Source organism: Solea senegalensis, linkage group LG21 (genome assembly GCF_019176455.1).
Source record: "Solea senegalensis isolate Sse05_10M linkage group LG21, IFAPA_SoseM_1, whole genome shotgun sequence".
Classification (NCBI taxonomy): Eukaryota; Metazoa; Chordata; class Actinopteri; order Pleuronectiformes; family Soleidae; genus Solea; species Solea senegalensis.
The window spans coordinates 17921093-17949007 of NC_058040.1; the positions used below are offsets into that span (position 1 = coordinate 17921093).

At 41.3% G+C, this 27915-nt stretch overlaps 1 protein-coding gene across 2 annotated transcripts in view; it reads left to right on the top strand.

Moving 5' to 3' along the window:
• The first annotated feature begins 5033 nt into the window (after positions 1–5033).
• Positions 5034–27915, top strand: part of plppr1 (phospholipid phosphatase related 1) — a 58846-nt gene continuing 35964 nt past the window's right edge. The window contains exons 1-2 of one of the 2 annotated variants that reach the window (XM_044012810.1): positions 5034–5227; positions 23889–23998. In XM_044012810.1, the coding sequence (XP_043868745.1) occupies positions 23939–23998 (60 nt within the window). In that variant the 5' untranslated portion in view covers positions 5034–5227; positions 23889–23938. The remainder of the gene's footprint in view (positions 5228–23888; positions 23999–27915) is intronic. The other variant, XM_044012809.1, reaches the window with a different exon arrangement.

Here is a 27915-nt window from a genome sequence, read left to right on the forward strand (position 1 = left end):
AGGTAAAGAGATAAGCCTTCTGTGTAAGAAGGAGTTAGCTTACCACCGAAGCACCTCAAGTTTAGCCTACCACGTCAATGCTAGCGTTAGCAGCGAAGATGTTAGCAATTTAGCGAGCCATAGCAAAGCTCTGAGCTGCCACAATAATGTAATGAAAATACCTCACGTTGTGGTATTTATAGTCATTTTTAGGTGCAATTAAAAAACGAGATTAATTAGATCAATTCATTACAGGTCATAATTAATTAATCGCTCATTTTTTTAAATCTCTTGACAGCACTAGTTTTAACACATTTGGCTTGTTTTATGTTTTGAGTTTGGGGGATGTCGTTCCGTCCTGACGTCGGGATTAGACGGACCTTGAGAGTCTCCTCATAATCTGACATTGGTTTATGATGACCTAGAGTCTACATGTGACCTATACAAATCATGTGACCTATACAAATCAATGTCAACTTCTGAGTTGACCATTTTGTGCACAAGCTATTTCTTCTTCTACATACAGTGTGTCACATTATCTATGCCCACTAATAATCCCCAGAGATTTTATTTTATTTTATTTGATCAAGTCAACCAAAAGTCTGTCTGGACACAAAACAACAACAGATTGGCCCCTAGAGAACAAAAGTTGCGATATGTAGTCTTAAAGAGACTAAATGGCCACAAAGAGATAGAAAACACAGCGAAGAGACAAGAAAACTAACCATAAAACACTAAAAACACTTTGACTCAAGGCTTCCGTCTGTTTGACGGTTAAAGTTAAACATTTGGCAGAGCAGAAAACAGCTTTCGCTGTTTCTTCTTCAAGGTCTGACGAGTTCAGAAGCGGTGGAATTGCCACCATCATACAGAGCAGCTTATGTGCTTACGCTTCAGCTAAATTGCGTGTTTGTATAACTCCCGTCTGACCTCTCTTTTGTCCACAAGCCTTTTCAGACGTCTCAGGACCGCGGCTGACTCCGCAGCACTTTAGCACAGAGACACTGGAGACACTGGAACATCTGCATGTCACATTTATGAGGAGGATGTATTCCACAAATCAACCGTCGAGAGGAATATGTTTCTCCCGCGATGAGAAACATCGCACACTCAAGATTCTTCTTCTCTTGGAGCAAGTTACCAGTGCTATATGTATATATATATATATATATATATATATCTATCAGAAAAGAAAATGCTGAGGCGGAAATTTCTTCCACAACTGTTCAACAGTGTCTCTCCTGTGAATTAGCCAAGTTATAAAATGTAGATACACGACAATATCAAAAAAAATGGTCCTCAAACTTCCACTAACGCAAACTGAAGGGTGAATTGACATTTTTATGTAGATAACGTTGCAATTGACAGTAGTTTAATTACATATTGAAGTCAAGCGATGGCATTTTACCTTCTATTAAGGTTTATCTGAAGTGTGCTCCTTCCTAACGCTGTCTCAACCTATTATGACTCAAACTCCGATGTGAAATTCATGCCATGTGCATTCCAACCATTACATCACAGCCTTCAGCATATAAACACAACTCTGATGGAACATAGTCCTTGTAGCAATTAGGTCTCCCCAAACATAACTTACGAATAATGAATATAAATGTGATTTCTAGAAAACAAAAAAACGCTTAATACCTTATTGAACATGTACTATGTATCTGCTTTGTTCACACATTCAAAAATTCAGAGGAAAAACAAAACGTGATTTGTTGTTTGTCTGTGTTGAGTCAGTGAATTCTGACAGCAGTTTGGAAATGGACCAATTTTCCTTAGTTCTTATTTTTAGATCTAACGCAGGAGGTCGCACAGTCAAGTCTGTCACGGCTAACTATGTGGGAAGAGTTGCTAACGTTGTCATCGTGGTGTTGGGTGTATCTTCATCCATTAATTCGCTTTAACCTCCACATGAGGGTCGCCGGGGGGGTCCCCATGCTGCCTAACATTGGCAGCATGGGGAACAACCTTGTAAGAGCAGATACGAGATAAATGATGAGCTTTTTAGCCTGGGGATGAACCTTTGGTGGATCAGGAGGTGTTTCCGACACACCATGATATGCCATGCTGTGTCTGTTGGAAGATTTGCGAATTTGAAATCTGAAAAGTAAATAGTTTTCCTGTCAAGATACACGTGTCAAGTGTTAAAGCATTGGTTTAGCCTCTACAAACGATGTCCGCGAGCCATAAAGTGTTTGAGCTAAACTGATAAACGCGACTTGATTGGCTGGTGCCACAGTTGGTACATTTGGATAAGGTGTTTTGACCGACTGACGCTTGGAAGGTTGAACATTTGTGCCGCAAAGCAACAGACCCACAGGGAAGCGTTTCAGTTGACGTCTCCAAAAAAAGTTGTAAAACTCAAACTCAAAATTTGCCCAACGTCACCCTGCGCCACATTCAAAACATTCCTCCAACACATCCCAGCACCAAAAACACCCACAGTCCTGAAGCTGAGGTATGTTTTTCTACTCCTCCGAGTCTGTTTATCAGAGGTTTGTGTTTGTCACTGCAGTGAAGCCAGAACTCAATACTACGCTTGAATGCGTCTCGTGTAGACGTGCGGACGGACGGAGCTGCTGTTACTGCTCCGCTAACAAATCGATCACGTTCTGCTCCACCCAAGTGTAGACACTCGGGTGGAATTTGCTCGAAATCACTGTGGCGGCTATTTATAAGAGTTTTGTTCATTTATCCCCGATTATAAATGGTAATGGTGGCTAATCTTGAAATTTAAACCCAGCACCAGTCCATCACTGCCCTCATTTAGATCCAGTAGAACACCAAAAGAATCTGGCACCGCATTCATCCACCACATCCTCACAGCTCTTAGGCACCAATGTTAGCTATAAAATCACGCTGACGCCACATTTTATGATTTTACAGCTGTCTTTTTTTTTCTGCTTGGTTTGGTAAATGTGACTGTAGGCCATAGATGGGAGATAAAGGGGAGGAGGGGAGGAGGGGAGGGAGAGAGGACTGTACGGCAGCATGCTCTCTGAATCTAGATCACTGAACACACGAGTGGTTCCTCAGAGTCATGTCTTGTTGCGTTGACGAGCACAAAGGTTGGACATCGTCTGTCCCCGCTCTGGCTCCTCCAGCGCACCCTGCTGCCACAAAAACTAGCCGAGTCACTGAGGTGTCGCTGCAAATTTAGACGTTCCCTCCTTCCAGGAGAAGATATATTACGCAATAACAAGATAGAGCAGCAACTGAACGGAGGGAAAAAAGACGGAGACGGCTATGACAGTTGGCTGGTTCCACCGAGAATAGGCTTTAAATCACTGTGTGGGCCTGGAGTGCTTAGTGCATGGAGAAATATTTCATCTTTTGTATTTAAACTGTGTGTGTTGTCGCTGAAGGACACTTAAAGAGATACCTCAGTCCTTTTGATGAAATGCTTTCATGAGGTATTGACACATTTTTCTATACTGACTTCACCTGCAGAGCCTCAGTGGCAACGTGTCTGCCAGCCGAGTTTAGCCAAACAACAGTAGTGTGCATAAGTCTGTGTTATCTTAGGAATATGTTTGCCACTTTATCTCCATGTTAGGCTCCGTCTTATCTCTGCTGGAACACCGTTTGTTTGTACGCCGCTGTCCCTCACCAGAGTCCAGAGAGAAAATCAGAGGTTTTTTTTTTTGGCTCACGGGGAGAAGCAGGAGCTGCTGATTTATTGCTGCATTGTTTGTGTCACTTGGATAAATCCAAAGCAAAGGATTTCAAACACCTACAGTAAGTCACAAAATGACATATGACTTATATATCTCCACATCCACAGCTGCACCAGGAGAAAATATGACGTTTATTTGGGATTTTAAAAAAGTTCAATTCTAAAGCAATCCACCCTGGGCCCCCCAAGGCCATTTGAGTTGAGACCCCTGCTTTGATGTGTCCAACCAAAATAATGTTCTACAAAGGTTCCCTAAAGGTTTTGACAAAAGTAACGTTAGGAGAATGTTCTGGGAACCAAAAGGGAATGTTCTATAAATGTTGAATGATAGTTGTGACAAAAGTAAGATTAGGAGAGCGTCCTAGGAACCTCTAGAGAACGTTCTGGAAACCAAGACAGAACCTTCTCTAAAGGTTGAATGAAAGTTATGACAAAAGTAACGTCACGAGCATGTTCTGTGAACCAAAAGGGAACGTTCTATAAAGGTTGTATGAAGGTTGTGACAAAAGTAACGTTAGGAGAATGTTCTGGGAACCAAAAGAGAACGTTCTCTAAAGGTTGAATGAAAGTTATGTCAAAAGAAACATTAGGAGAACGTTCTGGGAAACAAAATAGAACATTCTATAAAGGTTGAATGTGACAAAAGTAAAGATAGGAGAACCTTCTGGGAACCAAAAGAGAACATTCTATAAAGGTTGAATGAAGGTTGTAACAAAAGTAACGTTAGGAGAACATTCTGGGAACCAAAACAGAACATTCTCTAAAGGTTCCCAAAAGGTTGTAACAAAAGTAACGTTAGGAGAACGTTCTGGGAACCCAAACAGAACGTTCTATAAAGGTTGAAAGAAGATTGTGACAAAAGTACTGTAAGGAGAATGTTCTGGGATCCTAACGTTCCACCAAAAGCTAAAAGTAGGAAAACTTTCCGTGACAAACATTGGACAACCTATGGCAAACCTTCAGGGAAAGTTCCCACAACTAAAAGGTAATGTTCCCAGAATGTTCTGGGAACCAGAACGTCTTAGTTGGATTTAATAAATACATATTTAATTTAACAACTCTCATAAAATTAAATTCACTCTGTCAACAGTGAATCAGTGTTCATAAAAGCAGCTCATCCTGTCACTCTGTGCACGTGGATGCGTGAGAAACTAAAGGCATTCTGCTGCTTCTGTTTCTCTCTGCGGTTTAAAAGAACAAAGTGGACTCGTGTAAGAATAACAAAGTGTCCTTCAGTGGAATGCTCGTGCAGTTGGACTCAGAGAGCCAGACAGCGAGGACTTGCTCTTAACACAAGGTCTCTACTCAGAGTTACGCACGCTCCACCGGAGACGCGTCTTGTCTCCGCCCCCTTCGACAAGGCACAGCATCCATCCTCACGCGCTCTCACGCTGCGTGATCCCCATCACAAACCGAGAGCTGAACCCATGGAGTAGTAGTAGCAGCGGCAGCAGCAGCCTGCTCACAGTGGGGGAGTGCTCACGGCTTCCTTTCGCCCCCGTTTCTCTTCGTTTTTCTCGTCAATGGATTCTTCCTCTTTTCTCCCGGATTCTGCCTCGTCTCACCGCGGTAAGTGTGGGAGGATGCAGTGTGTGTGTGTGTGTGTGTGTGTGTGGGGCTGAACTGAATGGCCGGGGTTGTGTTGGCTATTGTCTGTTGCTGAAGCAAGTTGGGACCGTGATCAAGTCGAGGCAGCGGCGTGTCGTTTCAACGCGTCCGCGCGCGCGAAAAACGGAGCCGATTTCGAAGCGTTTACGCGGAGGAAGTGTCGCGTTTGAACGAGAGGCAAAGTGTCGATATTTAAATGGTTCATTTGTTCACACAGACACCTGTCTCTGGTAGCAACAGTGACCGCCCCTCCCGCGCGTCTTTACGCTTCCACTCAGCACATTTGTGGCGCTAACGTGCACCTCACGTGTAATTTATGCTCTCGTTCAGGGAAACAAAACGGGTTTTTTTTTTTTTTTGCGCAAACGTGTCTCCAGTTCAGCAAACATATTTATTTATTTTTTTTTGCTTTTTGCACATCTCCCCGCCCCCCAACCTCAGAGGCTGCATGACTGTTCCTCCTCCTCCAGCACCAGCGCCCCCAGACAGACAGTGAATGCCTTTCAGATCACTGGATGATTGAAATCTCATGCCTATGATGAAGATTCCTTGATGAGAGCGACAGCATAACCTTGAAATTAATCCAGCGTGTCACCCTCCTTCCTCTTCCTCTTCACTATCAGCATAATTCAGAAAAAAAAAAATCTGGTAAGAGTCAGTGCATCATGTGCAGCCTTGGCTTTGAGCTGAAGCTGGAGAAAATATAGAGACCAACCCCATCTTCTTTCCCTGCACCTGACACACGGAAGTGAGAGTTTCAGTCGTTTTTTGGTCCTGTGATCCTGCATCAGGGGATTTTGGACTCTAAATGTCCTCAGTAGACTTGATTTTCTGTGCATGAGGCTCATGGAGATCAGCTGCATTTGATTTTCACTCTCCATTCATTTCCTGTGGGGAATTTTCTGCTCAAAACGCTCAAGTTGCCAAGTTTCTTGGTGAAATTTAGGCAGAAGAAGAATTAAGAAAATAAGTGCCGGATGAATATGAGTCGTTTTTTGATCATAGCAGACACTGATAATGAAATAAAATGTGTTAAATAGCTACAAAATCTATCAGAAAGGATTATATTTAGTGAACACGTCCTCATTTTCTCAACACTGTACTTCTGCCACCAGACATTTGTCGTTGTCACTGTTGAAATGATGCAGTTTTTCATGGAGAGCGTGTGTGTGTGTGTGTGTGTGTGTTTTTATACGTGACATGTGTTTTCACCTCAAACCCACGCGTGTGACACAGCAGAGCAGAGACAGATGGCAGGTGACTGTGTGTGTGTGTGTGTGTGTGTGTGTGTGTGTGTGTGTGTGTCAGGTGAGCCTCTGCTGGCCTCTTCACTCACACTGTGCCCATGTTTTTACATGAAGACACGCACGAGTGTTAGTTGTAGATCTGGTGCAAACATCTGTTTGTCCTTCCGCGGTCAGTTCCGTCACTTTTGCTCAGTGAGATAAGACGGAGTGATGTCACAATGACATCATCGCACCTGCTGATGTGGCATTTCAGCCTCTGAGACCCAGCGCAGACACCTAATGGTCCTTGACTCGGTTCAGTTGGGGGGCGGCAACATTCAGCCGGTCTGAGTTGGCTGTGAATAACGTGTTCCCCTCGTCGCCAGAGGCGGCGCTGCATCGAGAATTACTGAAGACGAGAAAACGATGAACAAGAGAACTCGCAGTGTGTGTGTGTGTGTGTGTGTGCGTGCTTTCGTCTGACTTTATTTCTAATGTGCGTATGTTTTGGTATTGTTTACCCACAATGCCCTGCGTTGTAGTCCGCTTCCTGTGTTTGCTTCACTTGAAGCAAACCAAGACTTAGGTTTTTGGTTTTTTTTAGGCGGACCAGAGTAGAGCTGCAACTAACGATTATTTTCATAATCGATTAATCTGTCGATTACTTTCTCGACTAATTGATTAATCGTTTGGTCCATGAAATATCAGAAAACCTTAAAGAATGTTGACCGATGTTCGTCAAACCTGGAAATGATGATGTTCTCAAATGTCTTGTTTTGTCCACAAACCAAAATGATGAACTTTGAATGATTTCTTTGTTATCCGAAGCAAAGAAATGAAGAAAATAGTCACATTTAAGAAGCTTAAACAATCGTTAATCTGGTTTAATCATGAAAAAAGCTTCAAACCGATTCATCGATTATCAAAATAGTTGTCGATTAATTTAGTAATCGATTAATCGCTTCAGCTTCAGACCAGGGTTTGCTTCTCTGATGCGTGTCAGAGAATTGTCACCTCCCCCAAATGAACCTGGACTTTCCAAGCAAACGAATTAGGGTTCGGTTGAGAAGGTCTGGTGTCCTCTACGATCCAGTTCAGACCTGACTTTAGTCTTGAGTGACACGCTCACAAGTGGGAGGCTCTGAATTTGGTTTGAAAATGGCGTTCTCTGATGTATCTAACGATGATGCGTGTCAGCTCCGTGACAGAAGTCGTGATGATTCAGGTTCAGTGGGCAGACTTATGCAAACGTAAACAGGAAGTGGATTCTCTCTTGTGAGAAGGAGAAAGAAGAACACATAGAGAAGACCACAGCTGTTCACAGCTGAGTGTCGAGTCTCGGCTGAAGTGAATGAAGTTTAAACATTTCCAGAAGTCTTAAATATCTGTAACGTCTGCAGAAGGCTACAGTATGTATACACCTTTTTAAAGTTATGTGGGTGCAGCATCAGATCTGAGGAAGCACACGGTAGCTCAGTGGTAGAGCGAGTCGTCTTTCAACTCGGAAGGTTGTGGGTTAGAGTCCCGGCTCTGCTGTATGTCGATGTGTCCTTGGGCAAGACGCCACGTCACTCCTGACTTCACTGCCGGCACCGTGTTAAAGATGAGTGACATATTTGTTAATCTGAGATTTTAATGTTTATTCATTGTTTAACAGTTTCAACCCCACACACACACACACACACACCATTGACTGTTCAGTTTGCTCTCGTTGAGATTTCACAGCGAGAACACGTTTGTCTCAGGTTTCTCTGAGTCTCGGGTTGAAGGACGAGGAGCGGATGATTGCGCTGCAACCGGGTTAGGCATCTCATGAGATGTGTCGAAATGAAATGCGGCTCTCCGCTGTGATTGCCTCTTCACACAGTGATTGATCCAAACATACGTGTGGAATTCAACATGCCTCGTGAGCAGTGAGTGAGTGCTTCGGGAAACTGGATACACTGAAGTGTGTTATTTGTGGCGATTTAGAAGAAACGGCTGCCTTTTGTGGCCAAAAACCTACAAAGATTCACGTCACTATGTTGGAAAAGGAAAATCATGTTAGTGTAAAATTAGGGCTACAACTAATGATTATTTTTGATAATCCATCAATTTGTCAATTATTTTCCCAGTTAGCCGATTCTTTGTTTGGTCAATAAAATGTCTTGTTTTGTCCACTAATCAAAATTATTCACATGTGCTTAAACATCACAGAAATGATCTGTAAAAAAAATCAAACCAGTTTGATTTCTCATTAATTATTGCAAGGATAGGCGTTGCACTGAAATGTGTTCCAAATTCAAATATTAAGAGGGGGAAACACCAGGCAAAGCATTATGTCGTTAAAATAAAACCAATAGCAGACACATTCATAGTGGTACAGATGCAGGAAGCAACGACCTCTGAACTCTTGTCTGATGTCTACCGTCTCTTCTACTCCCACACTATAGACTGACTGTATCGTCACATACACTGATGCCAACGCACGCTACACACACACACACACACACACACACAAACTCCTTATATGGTCCACTGGTGGTCGTGTGTGATCACCGCTGTAAGTGCAGCAGTGGTGGTTTTTGTGCAGTAGATGTGTCACTGTGACGTCTCTCAGGGGAATAATTGGTTACCTCTAAGGCGAGGTCAGCCCTGTCAGTAGAGTCTGAGCTGCCGTCCGTCTGTCCATAAGGGGAAGGACCGTCACTGTATATCTTCTGTTGGAATTGTGTGAGCTCCCATAAAGAGGGGTCGGCCTCCCATGAAGGTAGTCAAATTGTATAACTGTGGGGGTCTGATTGTCCTTACCTATAGTAGAGACAGGACAACGTGTGTGTGTGTGTGTGTGTGTACCTTCTGTGAGCGAGCGGATTTTACGAGCGTCGTTGAATGCATCTCAGCCGAGCAGAACTATCTCTCTGGCCTGCACTACTTAACACACAGATTATTATTTTATTATTTTAGTCACTTTAAACAATGCAATGTCTCTAAGTCAAAAGTGTTTTAGAAATCAACACAAATATTATAAAATAAAAATGTTATATAATTATATAATACAGAATACAGACATGGAAATGTAACAGCACTAAAAATAAATATGCAGCATTATTAAGAGCTGCAACTAATGATTATTTTCATAATCGATTCATCTGTCCATATTTTCTCGGTTAATCGATTAATCGTTTGGTCCATAAAATGTCCGAAAACCTTAAAAAATGTTGATCAATGTTCGTTAAACCCGGAAATGTTGATATTCTCAAATCTCTTTTGTTTTGCATGATTTCTTTGTTATCCAGAGCAAAGAAATGCGGAAAATATTCACGTTTAAGAAGCTTAAACAATCGTAAATCTTGTTTTAATCATGAAAAAAGCTTCAAACCGATTAATCGATTATCAAAATAGTTGTCAATTCATGTAGTAATCGATCGAAAGTTCTGTGAGCGAGCGGATTTTACGAGCGTCATTGAATGCATCTCAGCCGAGCAGAACTATCTCTCTGGCCTGCACTACTTAACACGCATATTATTATTGTATTATTTTAATCACTTTAAACAATGTGATGTCTCTAAGTCAAAAGTGTTTTTTAGAAATCAACACAAATATTGTAAAATAAGAATGTATCAGTATTTATCGTTATACTCTCTGATGCTTTTAACAATATTCAACAAGTACAGCTTACACTACGATGTTCTGGTCCTTTTTATGTGAGGATTCTTTTTTAATATTTCATTAAATAACCCCCGGAGTTTGAGCGTCATGTGATGAGGCTCAACATCCGCATTTACACATTTACAAGGACGCGTGACTAATTAGAGGGAGAAGCTGTTCTATTGTTTTACGTTCTTGGCCCGGCTGGTTGTTTTTATAGCTCGCCATAATGTGGCGTGTGCGCGTGTATATAATTAGCCAGAAGTGAATGGGAGCTAATGAAGCAAGAATGACTTGTTTACAGCAGTTTTGTGTCCGTTCATTTTGCAGTAACTTAAATAAAAAATAAGAATAAGGAGCCCTTTTTAACAGCTCGTGTGGAGTAAATAAACATGGCAGCATGATGTTACATAATCATGTAATAAACAAAACGTAGAAGCCTTATTTCAACTGGAAACAAAAACCTAATTCATTTCCAACATCCAAGAAACTTTAAGAAGGAAAAAAACAACTATTCACTTTCTGTAATTATTGATTAAGAAAAATAGAGTGTATAGAGAGTTTCAGTATTTTTTAATTGATATTAGAGACTGTTTTCGGTCCTTTTTCATCTTTTATAAAATATTTTATTTTATTTATATATATATATATATATATATATATATATACATATATATATACATATATATATTTTATATATTATAAAAATTCAATAAAATTATAAGATAATAATTTTATTGATGTAAAATCTTTCAACACAGAGTTACAATGCGTGTGATTTAACAAGATTTAAATCGTAATAAAAATGGTAGGTTAATGTAGAAAAAAGGGGTGGGACCACTTTTTTGTGTCCGATACCGATATCACAAACTCGTATCAGACCGATATCGATTCCTATCCCTAATAGAAAGTAGCCAAAATACAGACATGGAAATGTAACAGCATGAGAATAAATATGCAGCATTTTTCAAATAAATAGATGAATAAACGATTAATCGATTATTACATATTTTCTCGGTTAATCGATTAATCGTTTGGTCCTTAAAATGTCAGAAAACCTTAAAAAATGGTGTTCGTCAAACCCGGAAATGATGAAGTTCCTGTGATGAAATGTCTTGTTTTGTCCACAAAACCAAAATGATTGAGTTTGAATGATGTCTTTGTTATCCAGAGCAAAGAAATGTAGAAAATATTCACATTTAAGAAGCTTAAACCACTGGAAATCTTGTTTTAATCATGAAAAAAGCTTCAAACCGATTAAACGATTATCAAAATAGTTGTCGATTAATTTAGTAATCGATTAATAAGCGATTAATCGTTTCAGCTCTACAATGGTGTTACTAAAAAATATCAAATATCATCATGAATCATCGTCCAAACCAATGAATCAGTCCATGTCTGGTGCTGTTTGTGTTTGGTTTAGACAAATTTGTACAAAGTTTGTTATTGTTATTACGGAACACATTTTTTTCCCTGAAGTTACAAAACCTGAGACTTCTGGGTGCAATTATGTGATTTGTGATCTTTTTTAAAAACGTTGACATCAATATATCATGCATGACCAGCACTAACTTAGAGACAAAGATTTCCCAGCTCTTCCAGCTCACGAGAAACGTTTTCTAATGCAGTGAAAGCTGCGGCAGAGTGATCCTCAAACAACATAAAGAAGAATATGAAGGTTCTGATGTTTGTTTATTGCTCTGAAAAACGTCTGAACACGCCGAGATCAAACGTCTCTTTCATCTAAATATAGACGCCGATGTTACTCAGCATTCCACACACACACACACACACGCTCGCGAACGGAGAGAAAATTCATTTTCTCAGCTTCACAACATTCACATTTATGCATAATGCAAATGCACCTGAAGCATTTGCACTTGTTTACTAATGAAAAGAGTTTTAAAGCGACGGTCCTCGTCCCTGTTGGACTCGCGGGTTTCGTCGCATAAACTAAACCAACTGCAGCTGTGGAACTTGAATTTTAATAGAAAAAAAAAAAGGAAAACTAATTTAGCCTTAATCCCTTCTTTGAGCAATCAATAAATCAATAAAAGTTAATTAAGTCGAGAGGGAATCTCGAAAAAATCTCACATGAATTCATCGTCACGCTGTGTTTATTCACCATTAGCCCAAATTCGATAATCGTAGCTGCTGATAATAATAACGTACCGCGTCTTTTTGTTCTGTTGGAAAATGAGTAGAAAACAGATTTGACACAATCGAGGCTCTGGAGAATGATCAGAAATAAAAAAAAACATTGTGTTTCATCAGGAAAATAACATTATCGGCGTGAACGTCGGGCCTGAAGTCTTTGATATGAAGAAAGTTTTCATCTTTTTATCTTAAATCTTTCTCTCTGGGATCGTTTTATTTCCCACTTTTAAGAAGTTCAGAAGATTCTCTTAAGAGATATTCAACTCCTCTTCCACTTCCGACCTCTTTTCTCTACGTTTGATGTCGTCTTACTTGTGACATTCACTTGTCCTCCGCTGTATATCAGGACATACATCTTTCATTTCCCACTGAAAGCCAATGGTTTGCATGTAATGGCAACTGTGATGAGCAAGAAAACACATCTTTTATTGTGTTGTGTTGTGTTGTGTTGTGTTTGATGGATTATCAAAAATGACGAGCTTCCACAGGAGACACCCAATCTTCTGAATCACCTGCTGAAATTGGATTTATATCGCACTTCAATTGTCTGTCTATACCTGTTTTTGGCTTTATTCTCTGTCTGCTGAGCCGTTGTCTGCCGTGTTAAACTCCGTGGTTAAAAAAAACAACCCAAAAACCAGAGGATAGATAAAGGATTATCTTTTATTGAACATGTACAGATCTCTTCTCTGCCACTGTTTTCCGTCTAAATAAACAAGGTATGATTTTAAAGTAAGCCACAAGGGAAGGATGACCATTTATAGCACAAAACAGCCACACTCTGTTGTGAAGAGTGTTAGCCATGGGACAACTGTGTGTCCATAAAAGTGTGTGTGTGTGTGTGTACGTGTATTTGTTACCTCTTTAGGACCTTATCTGGTATAAACACTGACCTTGTCAGGATCAGTGGCGTGTTACCACCAAGTGGAACAGTTCAGTTTGGTACGGTACATGTTTTTTTTTCGCCCCCAACCGTTCCATTTCTTTGGTAACCTTCTCTTTGGGTACTGTACGGGTGGAGCTAGACCCACGGCGGTCAGCTGTATGGGGCGACAGAAAAGCGTCACTCCCTCGCGACCGGTGTTTCTTCAACGCATGAAGTCTATTCTTACACAAACGGCCAAAAACTGAGCAGAAAGCAACAAGCTGCTGGGTGTCCTCCATAGTTAGTCACGCCGCCTACCAAGTAAAGGTACTGGTCTCTGTCTTTCTCTGGCTTTACCTCTCCAAACCGTACCGTACTGTACCAAACTGAACTGTACCATGATGGAAACACAGCTATGGAGACCAAAACCTGGTCCTAATGAAGTAGAACCTGAGTTTAGGGCTAAGATTCTAATTGTGGCTAAGTTAAGGTTAGGGATAATGCTTTTCTTAGGCTGTCTGAATGATTGGGGTTCAGTGTAATGTCCTTAGAAGAATAGCTGCACAAACGTGTGTGTGTGGGTACTTGTGTGTGTGTGGGTCCAAAAAAACACATAAACCTGTATTTGGGCTTTTTCCTGGTTAAAACCTGGTTTTAGGGATAGGGTTAGAATTGGATATAGGTTTTTGTTAAGGTAAGGGTTAACGTTTGGCACGTTGTTGTGATGTTGTTAGGGAATGCATTGATGTGTCCTCACTAGGATATAAAAATAAGTTTGTGTGTGTGCTTTGTTGCGAGGATTCAAAACGAGCAGTTTGGATTTCAGGAAGAACATTTGATTTATATAACACCTGTGAAAAGAATAAGCCTTTAATGACAGCAGCAAGAGTTTTCTTTTGCCAAGTAAAGAAAAAAATAAAAAATAAAAATCACATCACTGTGTTGTAGCTGAGTTGGCTCGTTTCCCGGCAGAGATTTTTGATGCAAAAATAGCCTCATATGGGCTGTAACCATCCAAGGTGTTTCGATAAGAACGTCTCAAAAACAATCATCAGAAGCAGCTGTTCATAAGCCCATGAAAAATCTGCCTAATTATGGATTTGGCTGAAACTCACGGCACTTTAAATGCATCTGTAAGGAGCAAAAACAACAGTGAGGAGCCTAAAAAGCAGTAAAATTGAAGGTGACACTGAGACGCGTGTCTTTTCTGTCTCCTCTCGGGCCGCAGCCGCAGAGTGGATGTCATCGTTATTTTAAACAATAGCAGCGCGTCAGACGGCGACGTGAAAAAGAGGTCGACAGAGAAGTCGTGATCCAAAATGGCAGCTGTGTTTGGCTTTAAGCAGCTTCACCATTAACGGTGGGAATCATATGGAGAGGCACGATAATGATAATATCATGATACTGGGGATGGGTATCGGTATCGGTCCGATATTGGTCAAAATGTAGAATCCAAAAATCCTATATGTGGCTCGCTTCACTCTGCACTGACTGTAAAAATGTAAATTAAAATCGTCAAAAGCATTTTTGCTGAGTCATGTTTGGGCTGTTCATCACAACAGTATTTGATCCACAGTTGGAGAATTATGTCTTTGGAAATGACATAATTACCAACAAATATTTCCAGAAATTAAAGATTTGTTGATAAATGGTCTAAAATGACAAAATAATATCGGTATTGGCAGATACTTGAGTTTGTGATATCGGTATGGTGGAATGGTGCTGTGAGACAAACTGGCAGAAAGATCTGTAAAAAACACTGGCTGCTGCACAAACACTGAAAAGCAGAGTTTCTCTCCGCTTACGTCATGGACCGGGCTAATGTTTGCCGCTTGTCCTTGGTGAATGAATAGGAGTGTTTTGTTTGAAATCGCTCTAGTAGTGCGTAACTTTTAAATATTGATACCGTTGTCACACGAGTTCACACAAGGTTCGATGAAGCCCATCAAGGCCACATGACTGTGTTTCTCTGGAGGGAAGGTGGACAGATAACAGCGATGCCAGTGAAGTTCTGGACTTTGTGTCCTCCTCTCAGAAATCTTCTCAGGCTTAATTAGATATAGGTGGGAATTAGAGCTGAAACGATTCATCGCTGAATCGATTATTAATCGATTACTAAATAAACCGACAACTATTTTCATAATCGAATAATCGGTTTGAAGCTTTTTTTCGTGATTAAAACAAGATTTCCGATTGTTTAAGCTTCTTCAGTGTGAATATTTTCTTAATTTCTTTGCTCTGCGTAACAAAGAAATCATTAAAAGTCGATCAAGACATCTGAGAACATCATCATTTCCAGGTTTGACGAACGCTCAATCAACGTTTTTTAAGGTTCTCTGATATTCTGAACGCCAAACGATTAATCAAGAAAATAATCGACAGATTAATCAATTATGAAAATAATCCTTAGTTGCCGCTCTAGTTGGAGTCACACGGTACCTCGCGATACATACTACAGTCCACGATACCAATAGTGTCATGATGCAACGATATCTGTCTCACTGAAGAAAACAAAAATGTTTACGTGAAACGTCAAAAGTGCAGGATTTCTATGTAAAGTCTGTGCTGAGCGTGGATTAGCGTAGCTCTCTCCACCATTATCCTGCCGTAAACTCCCTTATTCTTCAGTCAGGTAACTTCCGCCCAAGTCTCCCCTCATTCATTTGAGCAGCGCCACCGAGAGGAGACATGAAGTAGTGACGCCTGCGAGTGAAACTGGCAGGGACTGTTTACTTTTGAGCGCCTTCATTCGTTAATGAAAATATCGATATTTACCCAGGTGTATTAATTATCGTATCGCACGATGACGATATTTTGATGACCTAGTGAGATATATATTAAAAGATGTCGCCTTTTTAGGTGAAAACGCTTTAAATCACCCAAGTGTTTTGGCTTTATAGCTGGAGGTGATTGTTGTTTTTGTTGTTGATGGTATTATTCTGCCTCTGGTTGGTCAAGCAACACTATCAGACCTGACTGAGGGAGCATTTGTGTGTATACAGCTGCGGAGCAGGGGCGAGAGGTGTTTATCCTGTCAGACTGCTGAACGAGCGGGTTTTTTGAGCAGTAGAATTCACGTCTGAAACTTTTCATGGAGCTCGATTGTGTTTTCAGTCGCACTCCAACCTGTTTGCCGTCGCCTCGCTTTGTCTGTATCCTTCAGCATCTTGACATCAAGCAAATCACTTCCTGTCTGCAGCTGTACTGAGGAATACAGAGAGAGTCGCGTTTAAATCTAACCCTAACCCTGTGTAAAAGTTAGGCACTACAGCTTTAAATTCATAATCTGATGTAAAGACACCCTGGACACTTACTGGAACCGCTGTGTGTTAAAGTTTAATACGTGATCCTCCTCTGTTCAAGTGCAGAACAAGATAAGGTCACGATGAGTAAGATGCTGGCAGCTCATTTCATTGTTCCAGCGCCCGTTTTTCCTCTCCCAGCTCTTATTTCTTCACCGTCGTCTCCGCCGTCATCATAACGCTGCTGTCACACTCCACCGTCCTCGCAGCCGGGACGCACTCAGACGGAGACCAGGGGAGACATGGTCAGTCAGACGATGATGTTTCCTAATGGGTTCAATATTTCACAGTCAGCTCATTCTGTCTGAGCGCGGGGGAGTGAGTGAGAGAGAGAGAGAGAGAAAGAGGGAGAGAGAGAGAGAGAGTTTTGGGTCTAGACAAAGTCATCACAGTCGGGCCGAGTGTGGAGGAGACGCTGATGATTCCTGACAGAGCCTGTGGGGCTGCTCGCCTGATGAGCTCGCCGCATGCGAAGACAATCTGATCACCTTTCATGTGACTGTGATAAAGCGGCTCACACAATTGGATGGAAAATGCTCCCCGGTCGTGATCTTTCAACCACTTTTTTTTTTTAAATTTTTTAAATTTGCGATGTCCCGAGGGCTGAAAGGGAAAAGAGTAATCGTGTTGACACTTCACTGTGACCGAGTCCAATTGTTGGGGGTCTGTGGCTTCACGGCGCTGCGAGTCTGTTCTTCTGAGAGACAAATGTAGTGTAAACTCTTTGACACCCTTAAATTTTTCTGATTCAACTCGTCTGTCATCGAGCCCCGAGTCAAATTATCAAGCTCGCAGTCCAACTGTTAAATTGCCAGTTTTCTTTTTCATCGCCCTCTCCCAGTTCGCCCCAGAACAAGGACAAAAAAACAAAAACAAAACATACACTGCTCAGTGTCTGAATATTTCACTGAAATTGTTACAATGCTTTAACAAGTTAGAAACATCTGAGGTACGAAAGATTAAATATTTTGTGGCTATTGAATCACGTCAACACTGAAGACATGCCAATGTCAGTTATCAAGGCGGACACAAAATGGCCAACCATGGGTTGATTTTTTTTTTTTGTACCTTGTGGGTCATTATTTATGCCATTCGTTATTTATTTTGCTTTCTTTCTTGCTTTAAAGTTTCACTTTTTAATGAACAGGACACTAAAGTGTGGGGCAATTGCCCTACGGGGCACCAGCTCTGTCAACTGAGATATCTGGCGCCTCCTAATCAATTCAATTCAATTACATTTATTTGTATAACAACAAAAATCACAACATGCATTATCTCAAGGCACTGAACATAGTAAAGCAAAAACCTTTACGCTATTATAGAGAGGAGAGAAACCCAACAGTTCACACAATGAGCAAGCACTCTGCATCTGCCTAGACAGGTTGGGGTGAAAGGATAAATGGAAGACTGAGGAGAGGTGAGGTCGAGACAGAAGAAACTATTTCTGATGTCAGTTAAGTTCTTACCTTTGGATTAGAATTCATGTTGAATATTTTTTTATACAGAAACTTTGATCAAAATAACACAACAAAACTGTGAAGAAACATCACAATTTGATATTTTCCATGTCACGGGACAGATTGAGCTCAGCAGGAAAATTAAATTCCAAGAAGACAACATATGTATACAATATTTCAACACATCCGGACACTGACAGAAAAGGAGATAATTCAAGTTTCACATTTTACTGCTTTTATATACTTTTATGAAGTGCCATAAAAAACTAAGGGTTGTCACTTCTTGTTGCATGTTTTTGTTCGACCTATCTGGCTTTTTGTTTATGTTTTGCTCAACACTTTCATATTCCCTGGAGACTAAAGGTCTACGTCTTAGTTAATCTTATATTTATGCACTTTGTCAATGGTTTCTGCTGTTATAAGATTTAGTTTGGGCTAATATGAGTATATATATATATATGTGTATATATATGTGTATATATATGTATATATGTATATATATACATGTGTATATATATATATACACACACACACATGTATGTATGTATATGTGTATATATATGTACATATATATGTGTGTGTATGTATGTATATGTATATATATACACACATATATATGCATATACATATATACAGTATACAGTATATATATACTATTCATAAACTCGTTAAAATGGGGGTTGTCACCAGTGGAATACATATGAAGCTATAATGTAGAAGAATCTGAAGCCTGTATTCTCGTAAATGGCCATCAGGGTGCGACCTCACCAGTAGCAGACGTGATTTTATTTTTACGTTTCTGAAAGAAAATTGTCTCGATTCTCACAAATGGTAAGAGTAACCGTTGTGTTGAGTAATTTATGGTCCCCTTTGTTACTTTCAAGTCTTCCATGATACATCATGACGTCCATTTTGTAAATTATGCTGCCACTTTTCCTCTGAGACAAATATATCCTGATAAAATCATTCTTTCAGTGGAGCAAGCTGCAGTAATGATTAATAATTGATTTCCGGTTAGTGGTGCTGTTAAAAAACAAATTAATAATCATCACATGCATAACAGTGCTAATAAGATTAGCATGGTCAATTTACTATTGCTTTTATTTTCCCACCACCACCACATTATAAACCTGACACCTCAGCTTCTCCTCGGTGTTTGAAGTGTCTCCACCTGTCGTAATCTGGAAAGTCACTAAGTCCACGTAGGCTGATTACACCACTAATGCGTGCCGACTGTGACGGATAGCGTGGATGCTCTGCACTCGCGTTCCTCAGGGATTTACTGAGTGCAATTAAATTTACACGGGAACAAGAGTTTTCCTGGTAGCTGCTTGTGGTTTTAGTGAACCGGGGCATCCATCAATCCTGCCTGACAGCTCTCCACCCTTCTTACTCTAACAGGAGAATAAGCTCTGCGGTGAAAAGTGGAGCTAATTCCCCTATAAATGGAGATAAAGATGTGTTATAATATCTCTCTTTTGCTGCTAAATAAGTGTTCAGTATTTAACGTCTTCAGTCTCCCGCGGAGACACAGGCGAGTTCAATCAATCAATCAAAGACGCTAACGCACTTTAGTTTTGCGGAAACTTGAGTGAAGCACAGTAAGTGCTTTTGTTGGGGAATTTTGCCACCAAGGTTTTGTAGAACATTAAAAAAAGGCCCTGGTGTCGGTGATGAGTGAAGTCGAAGGACTTTATTTGAATATATTTGGCCAAGGAGAACAGAGGGAACATCAATCTGCCTTCAGTTGTGAAGATTAGCCTTCAAGATGACACATGTAATCATCTGCCTAATGACCTTTTTCATATTTCCTTAAAAACAGAACGACATACACTCCTTTGGCTCTATCACATGTTTTGGTTTACACCAGGCTCTGATTGGCTTTTTATTGGGAAAGAACCTGTGGCCAACCTTGAAACTAGTCTGTACAATAACATGTTCTCCTAATGCTAAAGGCTGACCGTATGTATTTGGGTCACATCTTTCACATGGGCTAGCACCGGCATGGTTTTACACCTTATTTCTGGATCTGTTTCAGTTTGGAACGTTGGTGCACTTAATGAACCAGCTCGCGTTCCAGAGGTTCCACCACCCTTCATCATCAACAGAGAGCAACGGTTGCATGGAGAGTGTTGTCAGCCACATTGAGCTTCTGCGAGCTGGAGTTCTAGGCGAAGCCCAAATTCCAGGAACTTGCATGATTTAACGTGACTTCAGAATATAAAGGTAGCTGTTATTTGTGCGATGTTTTGTGCTGAGAAATGCAAAAAAAGAACTGTGGATGAAGTCACGTCTGAGAAGACGGAAGCAACTTGTTCTTGTACGGTTACGGTACGCAACATTTATTTCCCTTCCATCCTTCCATCATCTACCGCTTTATCCTCCACCAGAGGGTCGCGGGAGGTGCTGTGCCAATCTCAGCTACATCGGGCAATAGGCGGGGTACGCCCTGGAAAGTTCGCCAGTCCATCGCAGGGCCAAACACATAGAGACAAACAACCATTCACTCTCACACTCACACCTATGGTCAATAGGGTGTCCAATTGACCTAATCCCCACATTGCATGTTTTTGGACTGTGGGATGAAGCCGGAGAACCCGGAGAGAACCCACGCACACACAGGGAGAACATGCAAACTCCATACAGAAAGGCTTGAACCCGGGTCTTCTCGCTGCAAGGCAACGTTGGTGCACTTAATGAACCAGCTCGCGTTCCAGAGGTTCCACCACCCTTCATCATCAACAGAGAGCAACGGTTGCATGGAGAGTGTTGTCAGCCACATTGAGCTTCTGCGAGCTGGAGTTCTAGGCGAAGCCCAAATTCCAGGAACTTGCATGATTTAACGTGACTTCAGAATATAAAGGTAGCTGTTATTTGTGCGATGTTTTGTGCTGAGAAATGCAAAAAAAGAACTGTGGATGAAGTCACGTCTGAGAAGACGGAAGCAACTTGTTCTTGTACGGTTACGGTACGCAACATTTATTTCCCTTCCATCCTTCCATCATCTACCGCTTTATCCTCCACCAGAGGGTCGCGGGAGGTGCTGTGCCAATCTCAGCTACATCGGGCAATAGGCGGGGTACGCCCTGGAAAGTTCGCCAGTCCATCGCAGGGCCAAACACATAGAGACAAACAACCATTCACTCTCACACTCACACCTATGGTCAATAGGGTGTCCAATTGACCTAATCCCCACATTGCATGTTTTTGGACTGTGGGAGGAAGCCGGAGAACCCGGAGAGAACCCACGCACACACAGGGAGAACATGCAAACTCCATACAGAAAGGCTTGAACCCGGGTCTTCTCGCTGCAAGGCAAGAGTGCTAACCACTACACCACCGTCTGGCCCCATTTAGTTCCCGTTATTTGTAAATATCAAACATGTTTGAGACTTGAGACCCTCACACTACGGGATAATTTGGCCAGACAATCTGTTCAAATCAGCCTAACATCAGAAGACAACCACGATTGTCGGAAGGGCCAGATCGGGACAAAAATCTGATCCTCCAATGTGGGGCGGGGCTTTAGTGAGACTGTCTGCAAGCTTTGTTTACAGGATACAGGTGATGGCATTTATTAAAAGATTTCATAAAGCCCTATATCTTTTCCGAGTGAAGATCGATATATCTAATATATCTTATATATCTTATATTATTTTACCTTGATAATACTCTGGGAGATGTTTGACACAGACCCGGCAGATGTTGCAGTGAAGATGACATTCTGAAATGTTTAAGCACGGACATCACACTGAGTTTTAAATAGATTTTGGATGTTTCCAGCAGAATTGCCACTGTGACAGTGTGACTGCTTCTGCTGCTGCTGTGATCCTCCTTATCAAACTCACTTTTTTTGCGGTGGGATTTTTTTTCGTTTGGTCGAGTTTTGTTCAGATCAGAGCAGCTTCTCTTCCACAGAACTCCACACCGTATGAATAAAAAGCAACAAATGTGAAGGATATGTTCCACATTTGAGCGGAAAATAAGTTTTGATATTCAAGCGAAATATAAAAGAAAGAAAGGGAGAATGAAAAGAGCAGTTCATCATTTCAGTGTCTCCACTATTTATTACTTTCATATCGTGCACTGTGACTCACGCTCTCAATAATAAACTGTTAAAAGAAAAAATGTCATGTCACTTTTTGTGACGAATAATACGAAGTAAAGATAAAGCAGGAGAAATAAGAAGAGGCTTGTTTTAGCCTCAGCTGGTTGTTTTACAGCCTGGAGGAAAAGTTAAAGTCTGATATGATTAGAACAATATGATCTCTTCAGGGCACTTAGGGTCTTAGATGCAGTGATGTTGGGGGGGAAAAAAAATGCAATAAAAGCTAATGTAACTGATGAGAAGTGGAAGAAGAAGAAAAGGAAGCAGCTCATAAGAGTTTTTATGATTGAGATCCACAAATCAATCCGTCCCTTGTGGATAACGATGAACCCAGCGGGCGTTTATTTGATTAAACATTTAGTATGTGAAAGGAAATATATTGCAAATGTGATTATGTGATGCTGATGTTGTGTGTCTTGTTTCAAATACGAGCATCTTCTGCTTTAAAGGTGCAGTGTGTAACTCTTTGGGAATATTTTGTCGTTTTTTTTTTTCATGTTATTATTCTGCCTCTGTTTAGACTTTGTGAGCAGAAATAATGTGACTGTAATTGTACGCCGTGTCCTTCATCTGAAGATCATGTGTCGAGCAGTACTGTCACTTCTGACTGAGGGAGCGGTGTGAACGTGTGTGTGTGCAAACGACATCAATGGGTAGAAGGAGTAGGAATGGAGACTGTGTCCATGTTGCCGCCATCTTAGGAGAGACACTGAGAGCAATGTTATTATACACAATAAAATAATTGTCTGCAATTTTCTGCCGTGGAGTATAAAATGAATATAAATCATTACATACAAAAAAAGATGCTTCAAAATCAGTTAAATGTCAGTAGTAGTGTGTTTTTTTTTCTCTATAGTAACTTTTTTCGCTTTGCTCGCACTGTGCTAGCAAAGCTAACCTCTGTGCTTCCTTTGCTCGTATTCCTTCCTCCCCAGACTTAAACACTGATATACTTAGAAACACGGTACAAGTTGAGCATATGACAGTGGTTTAAATCAAACGGACATTTATTTATATTCAAATGTTGGTCACTACAGTTTTATGTCTGTGCAAATGGTTAAAGAAATGCTAACGCGAGGAAATGTCACAAATCTCTGACAAGTTATAGGCTAAGGAAGAAGAGCTTTTATTGAAAATAAGAAATAAATCAATTAATAACGATGTTAAATGTTGATGATGGCGGTAGCGCATACGTGTCACTGCTACATGTCTGTTGTTTATCCTCGTGTCAAACTGCTGACTCGCTGTTTTTTCTGAACATCAGAATTCACTTCTAACACTCTTTTGTGGACACGTCTGACAATTTACAGAGTAAAAAGTGTGAGATTTATTGAAAATAAGAAATAAATCACTTAATCATGACAACAGTTGTTCACTGCAATGCTAGCGGGAACCAAACAGGTGCTTTTAGCAGAGGTAGCTTTAGCAGAATCTCCCTCTGGAGGTTTTTATGGGAACAGGACACAGAGTAGCTTGAATCTTATCGCTTTTCTGAATTTTGTTGGGATCCATTAAAAGAAATTTGTAAATGAAAAAATGGTCGTTTCATCATCCCGTTAGTTTACCACTGGGACCAAGAGAAGCTGCTCGTTAGTGAGAGGGCGACATTAAGGGGAAATTGGTTTTTCGGCACATGAGAAACCTTAACCGCCTTCTTTGTTTATTTATCTTAATTTTGTTGCCGATTCACCCTCTGACAGGAAGTTCAGTTGACTGTTGTCGCGTTAAATATGATTTCAATGACGCGCTGCTGCAGGCCGCCGCCTCCCGCGACTCGTCTGCCCGGCCTGCAGTCGCACAGGTCAGCGTTGTGTTTGCGTCGTGACGAGATGCCGATGCCGATGCTTCCTGACACTTGATGTTTTCCGTCTCCACAGAGTGAGCTGCCGCGAGTCCCGACAGGAAGAGTCTCCCAACAGGAGACAAGATGGCGTCCAACAACACCCTGCGAAGCTACTCCATCATACCATGTTTCATCTTTATCGAGGTGAGACACTCTGTGAGTGTGTGTGTGTCATGTGTATGTGCTCTTAAATCCCGGGTTTAGAGCTTGTACATGGATGTGTTTGTGTGTGTGTGTGTGTGAGGGGGCAATTTAGCTGTTAGCAAATTACTTCTTCTGGTAAATTATACAGGACTAACCGGAGCGTAAAGTGCTGGAATGAGTGGGGAAAACTGTGTGTGTGTGTGTGTGTGTGTGTGTGTGTGTGTTCCTCCATATTTAATTACCATGTCGGCTGAAAGTCCTTAATCAGAGAGATGTCTCAGGACGCCTTGCCCTCTCTCTCCTCTGACTCTCCTCTTATTTTACGATCTTTCCTCACTTTCTCTCTCTCGCTCTGACTTTCCTCTCACACTCCTGTTACCTTCATCTTTGCACCTTCGCACATATTTCTCACATTATATGGAAACGATCCGTGACGAATGTTCCGTGTTACCAAGATGACGTGTGCTGTGTTTGCACGCAAACACGCGACCGTGTTTCTGCTCGAGAGCTGCAATCTGCGGATTAGTTTCATCATGGATTAATAATAATTGTTGATTATATTCTCGATTAATGGAGTATTTGTTTGCTCAGAAAATGTAGATTGGTGGTTCTGCGTCAGTCGAGCGTTGTCCACACATGTACTCGATCTTGTGTTCCAGTAGAGATGATTTCTCTCTAGAGTTTTTTGTATGTCCATGTTTTCTTTGAGCTTTTTTGGTGCGGAATGGTTCGGTTTGATATGGGTACATATTTTTTTGCATTTCCATTAGAAATTGTACCAAACTAACCAGCCCCAAGTGTGCCAGAGTAATGGTGCGGTACAGAAAGGTATCACTCCCTTGCGACCGGTGTTTCTTCAACCCACACAGTTCAATTCTGTTCTCATACAAAGCTTGACGTCTTGTAGCGTCGCGCTACGTATCTTGAGTCAAAACGAACTGTACCATGATCAGGGTTCCCACGAGTCCTGGAAAAGTATTCTCTTCTCTGCTTCTAGCCAGGGCCGCGCTCTCAGATTTGCATGTCCTCCAGAGCGGTCCTGCAACCCATTGTTTCCATTTGACTACATCATTAGATTTAGCGCCTTTTCAGCCCCCATTAAGGACAAAACTAGTGACCTTCAGTTGAAAAGTGTTGCCAGCGTCGGTCCGCGACAAAGACTGTGTCGTCCACAACTCGTCTGTCACTCTGAAGCAGCTGAAAATGTCCTGGAAATAAGTTCAAGAAGAAATTTGGGAACCCTGATAATGGAAACACGGCTTGAGCACCAGCAGATGTTGTTGCCAAACCAGCTGGACAGGAAGTAGTCGCAGTCCATGTGGAATCCAACCCGAGGTGTGCACAGATTTGTCCACACAGGGTCCACCGTGGTTGGACGATGACTTTATTATCCCGTGGAGCTTCATGTGCAATTACTTTGACTGCGATTCATGACGTTTTCATCTGCTTCTCTTTACGTGAGTCACATTATTGTTTGGCACACACGTGAAACATGAACTCGACAAACCCTTCCTCCACCTATTGATTCGTCGGATATCAATAATACAAGCTTTGTGTCTTCGCTGGAGGACAGATGGCGCAAAAAAGGGGGGGGAGAAAAAAAAAACCACGTTTTAATGATGTTTGTGACATTCATTTTATTTGATTTCAGCTCCCCCACATCATCCAGGGAATCAGGGTGTGAAAGATTGCAGTTTTAATTTGATGAATTAGCTTCACTCTAATGTATTAACGTACTGTATTCCATAAATCAGTCAAGAAAAAAAAAGATTTAGCATTAAAAATGCGAGGAGAGAAGAGACATATTGGTGATTTATGGGTTTCATATGATTGTAACTGCCACATTAAATCACACGTAGGCAATTAAATCTATGCCATCACATGAGAAATCTCACTCACTCACTCACTCACTCACGGCACAGACGCTCTAATAAAACACCGACTCTGATTCTGGACACATAACGATCCCGTCGTCAACGTACAGCTGTTTGCTCATTTCCAGCTGTCAACAGTCTCGGCTGGATTTCATTATAAAAAAGTGCCGTGAATCAGTGAACGAGAGCGTCGTGTTCAAACAGCGTGGCATCATGGGAAATGGGGCTTTGTTTTTCTGACCTCGGACCTGCTGGAACTTTATCTTTTCCCCCCAAACCGTTCTCCTCTTTTGGAATTTGGACACGAGATGTTTTGGAGATGAGTGAAATGAAAACAATGAAAATGGTTGTTTTTAGCTTAAGATTTTGAGAGGATTTGCTCACAAGGTTGATGCCAATCTGCCTTTAAAGGGCCACTGCAACACATCTAGTTTATCAGCCATTATTTAAAGATGATATCATTATGGTTTTCTCAGGTCATTTTACATTTTTCAGCATCTAATTCAAGTTTTATTCATAAAACACTTAAAAAAACAAGCAAACCCCAACCCTAATAATATCATTCTGTAATAAAAACTAAGAAAAAATGTGCTTTTAAAGGAAGGGTTTCAGGAAAATATTTAGAATACAATTTGAAGTTGATTCTGAAGTGCAATTAGAAAAAGATTATCCATAATAATATTTGATTTATTTAGGTGTTTCAGTGTCTTATGGGAAATGTAGTTGTAGTGTTTGTTTGGCTGGAGGTGAAGTTTGATCTCAGCTCCCTCGGTTTTGACCACATTTTCAAGCATCTCCTCCTGATTGGTCGGAGAGTGTCGTCACTGGAAGAGTCCTGAGCGCGACGTCCGACTCGAGAATCAAACCCAACAATGCCGAAACTGTAGATTAAAGTTAAAAAGACTTAAAAATCCCTGAAAACACGCGTTAATCCCCAACTTTTAGCAAAGGAAATGTCTAAAATCTCATGATTTGTGTCGCGTATAGAACGCCGTGCAGCCGCGCTATGACGATGAAGCAACAGCGTTTCTGATACCAAACCGAGTAGAGCTAGAACTGTGTCGTGGAAAAGAGCCATTCGAGTAGAATCTTTTATAGAGATGGAACAATATGTTGTTGCCATAGTGATATAATGTATAACATATACTATATATCCTGATGAACGCTTTCATGTGATTTAAGCCTTTATTTTATCCAGCGTTGATAAAACAGGCCAATAATAATCATTTGTGTAAGCTGTTTTTGAACCATCAGTATTTTCTTGTGCAGCAGCAGCAGCAGAGTTTGCCACATCAGCAGCTTCCTTTGACTTTATTGCACTGTTTTCATTTATTCCCTCTTTCCCTTTTTCGCATCTCCATCCATTATCCCTGCCGCTTTTCTCTCTTGTTGTTTTTTTTTTTTGTCTCCCTGTTACCTTGTTTTCCGTTTCCTCCGCTCTTTGAAGTCTCCGTCACGTCCTCGCAGCGCAACATTTCCCCTCACTCCTCCCTTTTTCCTCTCATGGCATCGCTGAAGCTCTGCCTGTCGCGGAACAGAGCGATTATTTAAAAAGAAAAAAAAAAAACAAGAAACGAGAGGGGGCAGCCGCAGCGCGGTCACGTGACCGAATGGCGACGTCCTGGTTGGCTGTAGCTCGGCGCAGTCGTGGAGCGATTCTCGCTGGGGGGGGACGCGTGTTTGTGGCCTTTTGTTTACAAAGTCGTGCTCTGCTTTTCGTCAGTTACACGAAACCTCCAGAGCTTCGGTGGGTTTGTTGTCACCGTTTTGTCTCGGCTGGGGAGTGAAGGAGCGAGTGGAAGGGGATCTGTGAAGAGGTGATACCTCTCTGCGGAGGAGATTATGTAATCCACACAACCTGAGGCTTTCGCGAGTCGAACGGCAGCCGCCGCCGTTGTGTGTGAAACTCGAGCAAAATCCCGATCAACTTGAGATTTATTCGACTCATGCTCCCGTTCTCAGCGCGCTGTGATATTTTCCAAGGCCGTCTCTCGTCCAGAGACGAAAATAGAAATCCTTTTCCCACAGGGATCGTCTGTTACT